General features: G+C 34.9%; 2 protein-coding genes across 4 annotated transcripts; one reads left to right on the top strand and one right to left on the bottom strand.

Annotated features, from left to right (window-relative positions):
- Positions 1–354: 354 nt before the first annotated feature.
- Positions 355–4701, bottom strand: LOC110803849 (zinc finger CCCH domain-containing protein 18). Of its 3 annotated transcripts, none has more exons than XM_022009389.2 (7): positions 4420–4701; positions 2696–3656; positions 2244–2591; positions 1555–1631; positions 1302–1472; positions 1038–1176; positions 355–852 (listed from the first exon to the last, which is right to left on the bottom strand). In XM_022009389.2, exons 2-7 carry the CDS (start codon positions 3643–3645, stop codon positions 798–800), a joined length of 1740 nt encoding a protein of 579 aa, XP_021865081.2. In that variant the 5' UTR covers positions 3646–3656; positions 4420–4701; the 3' UTR covers positions 355–797. The 3 variants fall into 3 exon arrangements, with proteins under 3 accessions (XP_021865081.2, XP_021865080.2, XP_056693358.1); XM_022009388.2 differs by having other exon boundaries at positions 1302–1478; positions 4420–4700; XM_056837380.1 differs by lacking the exon at positions 4420–4701 and adding an exon at positions 3743–3867 and having other exon boundaries at positions 1302–1478.
- A 2721-nt stretch (positions 4702–7422) lies between these two features.
- On the top strand, positions 7423–8289 carry LOC130467649 (uncharacterized). The gene has a single exon (XM_056836220.1). It carries the CDS (start codon positions 7423–7425, stop codon positions 8287–8289), a length of 867 nt encoding a protein of 288 aa, XP_056692198.1.
- The last annotated feature ends 2356 nt before the right edge of the window (positions 8290–10645 follow it).

Here is a 10645-nt window from a genome sequence, read left to right as displayed (position 1 = left end):
AGTTGTAACTTGTAGTATCAAAAGTTCAGGAAAGAAACAACTAAGATTGTAATAAAAGTTAGGTAATGGCCCCTAATTTTCCTAGGTCTATAGAAAGGCTAAGTATTAGAGAGGCTAAATTTGAGGTCTTGGATACTAACCCCGAAAACTTAAATAATGTACCTAAATCAAATCAACATACAGAGCAGTAACAACTTATATTACTGCATACATATAATATACATGTAGAATAATCTTGAGATGCGAATATGTGATGGACGGGTCAAATAACAGAACCCCTGGTGTAAGTGTAACACAATACACATGCATCATCTTAATTATATGATTTCTATAATAGAAGAACAATAAACCAGATAACAAAAATGAATTTTACTTGATATTTCTTCTAGTAATTTAAGGCATAGATTTTACATGAAGAAATCTTTCTGCAACAGTAAGCTAGTCTGTTGTTCATTATTATACTAGTGTATAACATTTTCGATTCGATCTTAAGCAGTTCGAAGCTATATCTATATTGAATCAAAAGAAGAAGATAAAATGTAGCTTCTTCTGAAGGATTAAATCTGTATGATTCTACTCGATTCTGTAGTGTACTCCCCCTCCTAGCCTTGAGTAACGAAATCCATGAATCGGTTAGCAATTAGCATCTACTTAAACCACTTGTAGCAATTGGCTTCTGCAAGTCTAGAAATATAATCAGAAACTTATCAGCCTAGCCTGTTATTTAATTATCCACACCTACTATTGTTGACGAATAACCCTTGTAATGTAGGTAGGTGTTATATGTATGTCTCACTTTATCTTCTTCCTGAAGTTGCAAACGGGTTGTCTGGGAGGTTATGTGCTTGGTTGCTGCATCAATTCACAAATCAAAACACAAATCAAAAAACGAATCACACTCTTGAGTTTTGAGTAGTCTTGTTCATTGTAGTTGTGACTTTCTGCTGTCAGTTTTCGAAAATGACATGATTAGCTAAATACACTTCATTTTCTAGTTCATTAGTCACAACCTGGTAGTTTATAAGTTTGTAGAGTACCTTTCTTGGGTGCCATAATTTTGCATAAGTTTGTACTCCCTTTCTTGGATGCCGGTCACATTCCTCAAGTTATCCTCACTAGAAGAGCCATTGTTCAGATTACCAAACCCGAAATCAAATTTCTCCAAGGCGGGAAACTCTGCAGTTTCATCGCAATTAGTGAGTTAGACAACAAAATTAATGCACTACTTCCCAGAAGCAGATATAGAAAAAGGATTACGGACAAAAGATGGATTTAATGAGAGTGTGAAAGTATGTATACACCTTGAGCAAGCTTCAGTTCATCGATTGAGTTAGCAAAGTATCGGAGTCTCTCTGATGGTTCAGGCAGCAGTTGTGATTCAGATAGCCGTGTTTTCTCCAGTTCAATTGCCTCCTTGTGTTCATACATGAACTGCTGTCTCATTAGCCTTGAATAATCACTTGCTCTTGGCGCTGCCGCTGCCAGGATATTATGTTAGACAAGACTGAGGGCAGTTACACAATTATTTATATGTTATAACAATGTTGTATTCACCAGAATGAAACTCAGCTTCTCCTTCGAAAAGATGTGACTTGTACTGCATCGAGCTCTGTACCTTATCTGTGTGTTTCCTACAATTTTGGAGTATAAGGTCAATAGTATTGATAATTAATTTGATTCATTTGCATTTCTATGATCAGTAATGCTCAAAAATACTAGTACTCATTTTCTAAAGTTAAACTGAAAGTCATGTCTAAGACAGTAATTTTTTAGAGGTAAGGGTACGTACATAGTTACATTTAAACCACACCAGTTTCATCTTGACGCGATTTGATTTATACTACAGAGTATGATGTTGTGGAAGGGGAAGAAAACATAATTAACCCTACATGTATGGTATACTATCTGTCAACCTCAATTAGTACAAAACAATAGAAAACTTACAAAGGTACGCCTTAAATATCAATTTCAAAACAGATAAAGCGAAACTTTCTGTTGAACCATTGCCAGCTGAATCACATAGATATTTTTGATGGCAAGGAATATAGCTTTACTTATATGATTGTATCTTATGAGAAAAATGTTATTATTGACATTGACAGTTGAGTTACTTGAGTATGATTGATTACTCAATTATCGCGTCATCAGATATGTCAGAGCTTCAACATATGTGCATTCATAACTAATAAGGGCACAAAAACGTTCAAACGAAACTAGCAATGAAGAAGAGTGAAGCGCATTACCTGTCAGCAAACCTTGACTTTTCCCTGTATGGTTTGACAAGAACACGAGCGCCACAAACAAAATGTGGATTCCCCTTGGCCAAAATTTTGCGAACAGTTTCAGGATAAACAAAGGTAACAAATCCAAACATCCTTTTCTCTTGACTAGGAATCCTAACATCTTGCACAAGACCATAGGTGTTGAAGTAGTTGGACACATCAATCTCAGAGAATGAGCTTTCAGCAGGGAAAGTGAGATAGATTTGTCTAGACCCTGGAACAATTCCACCATTCTCATTTCTATCACTACCATACTCCAAGTATTTTGAGGCATCTTCAGCTAAGATCACTGAATGCTGTCCATTAGGCCTGCAATATATATCACTTGCTATATAAGTAATCAAGAGAAGAGAAAAAAGACATAAAGACCAGTACATAAAGATGAAGATGAAGATGCAGATAAACCACCTTACCTGTCTATGAGACATATAGTGTTCTTCAACCGAGCTAAAAGCCTAGTGAGGCTATATCCAGCCTTACCATGTCTTTGGCTCTCGGTAAGGTAGCCTTCAGCTTTAAGATTCCTACCATACTTTTCATAATAAAGCATTGGCAATGAGGCTATTGAAATTGGGTTTCCTTTTCTTGATCTCAGAAGCTCGATTAGATCCATTTCAAGCTTCTTAAGTGATCCTACACGGAACTCATAATGATCATCATTCCCATTCCCATTCCCATTTCCATTTCCATACCCAGTATTGTTTGATCCAAGACTACTGCTACTACTACTACTACTACTATGTAAGAACATACAATTGTCACCATGCTTGCAGAAACCCTTGCTGAAGTAATGACAAACTTTTGGGGGGAACTCAATCAAGCTCCGCAACCTTCTAGAAGTTCCATTCACAACAAATCCAGGCTGATCATGGTAACCATCATTGTTAAGAAACTCTGAATTTACTGAGTTTCGTAAATGTAAGTTATCATCCTCAAATTTCAAGGACCGTTGAAGCTGATCCTCTAGGGCATTGGTTATTTGGACATTCCTACAACTACTCAATGGCCTGCTCGAGGTTGAGTAAACCCGAGAATCAGGAAAACCTTGATAAGGATTGCAGTACTGAATGGGGTTATTCAGTGAAGCATACACCATTTGCTGCTGCTGCTGCTGCAAATGTTGCTGCAGCTGTTGCTGCAACTGTTGCTGTTGCTGTTGCTGTTTAGGGGGTGACAAACCAAGAGTATGTTTTGCGTTGCTAATCACAATTCTAATCACATTATCGGGGCTAAAAGCGAGGCGAATCATGTCCTGATCACCATCGTCTTGTAACAAGTATCCTACAATCTTTGAGGCATGCTCTGGCTCTATCTCTTGTATTCGACTCGATACTATTTTTGTTGACTCTGACAAATCCATCATCAAATACACTTCTGCCATTGCAACAATGCAAATCCGGGTTATTAGCCATTCAACTAAACACAAATACATTAGAGCAGCAAGCACATAAATCGTTTACCGTCAAAGGACCAACTCAACCAAAAGTTTAAGCTGACAAGATTAGTTTTATACTCTATCACGCCCCCTCACATGAAAGCCTCTGGGCTTGAAGTGTGGACCAAAAGCTTAAGCTGATGGTTGAAGTCGCAAGATTAGTTTTATACTCTATCATTTACGAAATGCATCAACTAAAATGCATCAACTAAATTACCAACAAATAATCAATTACTCCATACAAGATATCTTGATTCCAAAACAACCGGCACAATTCAATCGAAAACCCCAAGAAATTATAAGTAAATGAAACTAAGCATTCGAAAACCTAAATATTTGTATAAAATTAATGCATTTATAATTGTATCTCTTTATTAGGCTTAAAACTCTAATTAAACCTAAACACCCTACTTCTAATCAAATTAATTAACTTAACAAAAATTAAATGAGAAACAACTTTATCTTTACAAAAATTAAATTAAAGTGGTAGTAGAAAATTGCAAATCAACCCTCAAACGAAAATTAGTAACAAGAACAGGGAATTACAATAACCAAAACAACAAAAACAATGAATTCTTTTTATAAATCTTATAATTCAAATGAAGGACATTTATTAAACAAACTCGAAAATGCAACATGCAATAACCTCATAAACAAACGCCAACTTCAAGAAAAAACCACAATTTGATAGGGATTACTTACCAGTTACCAGTAGGAGATACAAATTGTGTGCTCGTATAATTAATGATAATCTTATTGTAAAAAAAAAATAAAAAAAAAAAAAAAAAAATTTGAAAAGGTAACTCAGTCCCAGCCTCAAACAACGTCTTGCTTCCTCATTGAAAAGGTAAGTTTGGAAGTGTACAAGTCAGCAAATGTTGTTATAGAAAGTTTCTGCGCAGAATCGCAGATTAGAGAGATTGAAGCCTGAATATCCGAAACAGCCAATCACTCAACTTCACTAATTTGCCATTCATTTCATTTTTCACTTTATAGTCCACGCGACTTTTGACTTATTCATTCATCGACGCTTCTACGTAGGGGTGTTCATCGGTCCAAACCCGGACCGGACCGGACCGACCCGGACCGGACCGAAGACCGAAATTTGATAATTTGAGATCCAAAGACCGGACCGATTATGCTTGGACCGAACCTGGACCGGACCGATAAAATCGGTCCAAAACCCGGACCGGACCGATTTGGACCGGTTGTAGACATTTTTCTATATATTTTTTATTTTTCTAAAAATTAAGGTAAAAAAGAAAAAATATATATAAAAAAATCAATTTTTTAAGGCCTTTTTTGGAAGCCAAAATAAAACATATCACAATATAATAATATTTACAACATATTAAAGGAGAGAATTAACTTTTTAAGTATTTTATATTATATTTTATTAAGAAAAATCGGTCCGGTCCAAAATCGGGTTTTGGACCGGACCAGACCGGACCGGACCGAAGACCGGAAATTGATATTTCTCGACCCGATGACCGGACCGATTGTCTTCGGTCCGGTCTGGGTCGGTCCGATCCGGTCCAGTTTTTCGGTCCGGACCAATTTTTGCACACCTCCACTTCTATGAAGGTCGTCGACCTATGACGACTAACTTTATAAATTAAATTTGAACCGTTGATAGATTTCAATTAAATCTAGACCGTCCACTTAATTTTTACCCTTTTACTGACTTGTTTGTCTATAAAAAAAAATAATTAACTAATTTATTTAATATTAAGTGTCAAGTTTTATTATTTAATTAATTAGTCCCTAAAGAACGTCTAGTCATCATCATAGATGATCATCATCAAACTGCCTCATTATTAATCATAATCCACCATCACCATCATCATCTGCAATCCATTTCATCTTCGATTATCTTTGGAAAAAATATGTCCATTTTCAATCATCTTTTGGTAAAAAAAATAATTTTTTTTCATCACTTTTAAAAATCATCTTGTAAAAAGATTAAAATTGAAGCTCGCTTTAGAAAAAAGTTGATTGATTAATAATCTATACTATGTACCAATTCAACATTAGGGATTAATTATTAATTTCTATGGTTGAGGGTTTATCTCGAATTCTAATATTGACAATTTTTTGTCACGAATTTGGCTTAATGAATATAGTTGGCTATTTTTTTCTTCTATTATTCAATTTCTCCATTGATGATGCGTAAACGACTCAATCCTTCCATTCATGATGTTTGAAAACTCAATCCCTCCATTGACGTGGTTTGAAGAACTCAATTGATTTAATAATGAAAAAAAAAATAACCTTAATTTTATTTTATTTTCTGTATTTATATTTATATTTCTTGAAAAATCGAAAAAGAAATTATTTTTATTTATTATTATAATTAGTTATATAATGCGTTTTTTGTTATAAAATATATATTAGGGTGGATGCCCATTATACCTTACCCCTATATAATACTATGTATATGTATATATTATGTATGCCTAATGAAATAAGAGAATAACTGACAGTTTCTCTCTTCCTCTCTCTCCCTTTCTCTCTACTTTCATAATACGTTATCAGCACCATTGCTAATTGTTGATGAAAATCAAAGGAAACCGCAATTGAACAAAGGAGAAAATAACTACGAGAATCATCGTTATCGGTTAGTATTACTACGAAGTAATTACTATATTATTTGGTTTATACTCGTCTTTACTTTCATGATTTTCTTTTAAAGAAGTTTTGTGATCTTGCATATGATATGATTATTATATACTTATTATTTGATTAAACTAATTATTTTATTAAGTTGTTTCAATGATCTGCACTATATGCCTCTGTACGTTAATTTTGTATGTCTTCTAAATACTTCGTACCATGTTTATGTTAACTTATTTGTACGTATTACCGTGTAAAATTGAGTTAGAATACTATAAATTATGTCTGATTGATGAATGTTTATGTAAATTGCGATTTAATGCGGCAACATCATGCGTGGATATCAATTTGATTCACTGCGGTTCATATTAATTTTAGAAACCGTTTTTGTTTTTGCGGCCCAACTTTACTAAGTTAATCTAGACTTTTTTTTTATTTGCTTAATGCTTTGAAATAGTGTATTATTTTCATTTGGTAATCAAATTCGGTTATGCAGTTATGCCGCAATTCGGTTACCATTATTTTTAGTGGAATCTTTCAAGTTTTTTCTTTTTTTTGTAATTGTTAATTATTTCGTGATCATGCTGCAATCTTTGCCTTAATTCTTGTTTGTTTTTGCATAAGTATCATCAATTTAGGGATCGGAGTATAATAAAATGAAGAGATAAAAACAAGTGCGTTACAAAAATGGTCCTTGATATAAGAATAGTACAATTACTATCTGTTGTTTGAAGTCACACGTGCACTCCATCTTTTATGTGAAAAGGAGCCTTTTCTTTTACTTTTATATTCATTTGTGTCTAGCCCAGTAACATACCCATAAATTTTACTATTATAGTGTCAGTATGATACTTAATATTTATCACAACTTGTAGAGGGTATGTTTACTTATAATTCCGACGTCCTAATTTGTAGTATCAATTGTTTTGCATAGCGAATTATGTCAAACCTTGCAAAGCTTGAGATTGTGGCCCTTGATAAAAAAATTATTTGTCATGGGTGTTAGATGCTGAAATACACCTAGATGCTAAAGGGCTTGGTGACACAATAAAAGAAGGAAATAAAGCAACATGTCAAGATAAAGCTAAAGCTATGATATTTCTTCGCCATCACCTCCATGAAGGGCTTAAAACTGAGTATCTGACAGTTAAAGACCCACAAATCCTTTGGAGTAATCTAAAGGAAATGTATGACCACCAGAAAACTGTGATATTGCCAAAGGCTCGTTATGATTGGTTGCATTTGAGATTACAAGATTTTAAATCTGTGAGTGAATATAATTCAGCCATGTTTAAAATTACTTCTCAATTGAAATTATGTGGAGAGAAAATTACTGATGCAGATATGTTAGAAAAAACATACTCCACTTTTCATGCAAACAATGTTGTCCTGCAGACACAGTATCGAGAAAAGGGTTTTAAGAAATATTCTGAATTGATATCTTGTCTTCTTGTGGCTGAACAAAATAATGAGCTGTTAATGAAAAATCATGAAGCACGCCCTACTGGCTCAACTCCATTCCCTGAAGCGAATGTGACATCCCATAATGGGAAAGTATCAAAGAAAAAAGACCATGCCAGCAGCAGTGGTCGTGGTTGTGGCCAATGGCGAGGCCGTGGGCCTGGACGTGGTTTCGGTGGCTATCGTAGAGGTCATGGAGGTTATTACAAGAGCTCACATTCCCACCAGAAGTGGGACCGCAAAGATGGTAAAGGTGAGAAAGGAAAAAGTGACAATGTGCCTAGTGTGTGCTATCGTTGTGGAGGAAAAGGTCATTGGTCACGTGTATGTCGCACACCAGAACATCTTGTTGATCTTTATCAACAATCATTGAAGAAGAAAGGAAAGAATGTTGAGACCAATCTTGTATTTGAAGATGGCGAAGGTGATTTTGAGTCTGGTGATACAACTCACCTAGAAGTTGCAGATTTCTTTACTTCCCCTGAAGGGAATAATTAAGTTTTTAATATGTTGTGTTGGTTTTGGTATAGAATTGTAGTATTTTAATTATGACATTATGTGTTTAAGTTATGAACTTTGGGATTGTATTATGACTTTATATTCTGTGTGTTTTCTAAGATATTGTATTATTTTGGGTGTTTTATTTTATAATGGTTATTTTGGACATGTTTAGTTTTGTGACACATATTTTTATTTCCTTGAAGAATATGAATACCTCTCAAGGTCAATGGGAAATAAATGATGAAGAATTGTGTCTTGCAGACAGTGCAACTACTCATACTATACTTAAGAATAAGAAATATTTCTCTCAATTTATGATGAGAAAAACTAGTGTGAGTACTATATCGGGTAGTACTAATATTATAGAAGGCTCCAGAAGAGCAAATATATTGTTGCCTATGGGAACTAAATTTGTCATCATTGATGCATTATATTCTCCCAAGTCTCAAAGAAATTTATTGAGTTTTAAAGATATTCGAAGTAATGGTTATCATATTGAGACAATTAGTGAAGGAAATGATGAATTCCTTCAAATCACGAGCATAACTAATGGCACAAAGATTGTCTTGGAGAAATTACCTACATTCTCCACTGGTTTGTATTACACGAGAATTAATTCTATTGAAACTCATGCTATAGTAAACCAGAAGTTTACTGATAGCTTCATAGTTTGGCATGACCGGTTAGGCCATCCGGTTCAATGATGATGCGAAAAATCATTGAAAATTCTTGTGGGCATTCATTAAAGAGCCAGCAGATTCTCTCTAATAATTTTTCATGTGTTGCTTGCTCACAAGGAAAGTTGATAATTCGACCATCACCAGCTAAGATAAATTTTGAATCAATCAATTTTCTGGAACGTATACAAGGGGATATTTGTGGGCAATACATCCCCCATGTGGATCATTTAGATACTTTATGGTTTTAATCGATGCATCGACTAGATGGTCACATGTATGTTTGTTATCATCTCGCAACCTGGCGTTTGCGAGATTACTTGCTCAATTGATTAAATTAAGAGCACATTTTCCAGATACTCCTATCAAGTCTATTCGTCTTGATAATGCTGGTGAATTTACTTCACAATCTTTCAATGATTATTGCATGTCCATTGGGATAAATGTTGAACATCCTGTAGCACATGTTCATACACAAAACGGTCTTGCTGAATCATTAATTAAACGCATTCAGTTGATTGCTAGACCATTGCTAATGAAGTCTAAACTCCCAATTACTGCTTGGGGACATGCTATATTACATGCAGCAGCATTAATTCGCATCAGGCCAACAAATTATCATAAGTTCTCCCCATCACAATTGGTTTTTGGTCAGGAACCAAATATATCCCATCTTAAAATTTTTGGATGTGCAGTTTATGTCCCTATAGCTCCACCACATCGCTCCAAGATGGGTCCTCAAAGGAGGTTGGGAATATATGTTGGATTTGATTCCCCATCAATAATCAAATATCTTGAGCCAACTACAGGGGATTTATTTAAGGCTCGTTTTGCTGATTGTCATTTTAATGAGTCAGTTTTCCCAGGTTTAGGGGGAGAAAACAAACAGCTGGAGAAAGAAATTAGTTGGAATGAATTATCATTATCTCATTTTGATCCTCGTACTAAGCAATGTGAACTAGAAGTTCAAAAGATAATTCATTTACAAAGTTTAGCAAATCAGTTGCCAGACGCTTTTACTGACCCAAAGAGAGTGACTAAGTCACATATACCAGCTGTGAATGCTCCAATTAAGATTGAGGTCCCAGAAGGACAAAATGAAGTTTCTAATGAGTCTAAGGCACGCCAGAAGCGTGGAAGACCAATAGGTTCCAAAGACAAGAATCCTCGAAAAAGGAAAGGAGCAATGGTTAATGATGGTCCAATAGAGGATACGATCAATTTTAAAGGATCTCCAGAAGAGACTTTAGACATGATAGAAGATGAAATTCAGGTACCTGATAATGAAGAAATTTCAATAAATTATATCATGTCTGGAATTACATGGAACCGAAATCAAATCGACGTCGATGATGTTTTTGCATGCAATGTAGCAATAAATGTTGTGGATGATGATGAGGATCATGAACCAAAGTCTATTGAAGAATGTAGACATAGAGATGATTGGCCAAAGTGGAAGGAAGCAATTGAATAAGAATTGAAATCTCTTGCAAAAAGAGAAGTATTTGGACCTGTAGTCCGTACACCTGAAGATGTAAAGCCAGTGGGACATAAATGGGTCTTTGTGCGAAAGAAAAATGAAAATGGTGATATTGAAAGATATAAAGCAAGATTAGTTGCACAAGGATTCTCACAAAGACCTGGTATTGATTATGAGGAGACATATTCTCCTGTGG

Source organism: Spinacia oleracea, chromosome 2 (genome assembly GCF_020520425.1).
Source record: "Spinacia oleracea cultivar Varoflay chromosome 2, BTI_SOV_V1, whole genome shotgun sequence".
Lineage (NCBI taxonomy): Eukaryota > Viridiplantae > Streptophyta > Magnoliopsida > Caryophyllales > Amaranthaceae > Spinacia > Spinacia oleracea.
This window is presented reverse-complemented; position numbering and strand designations above follow the sequence as displayed.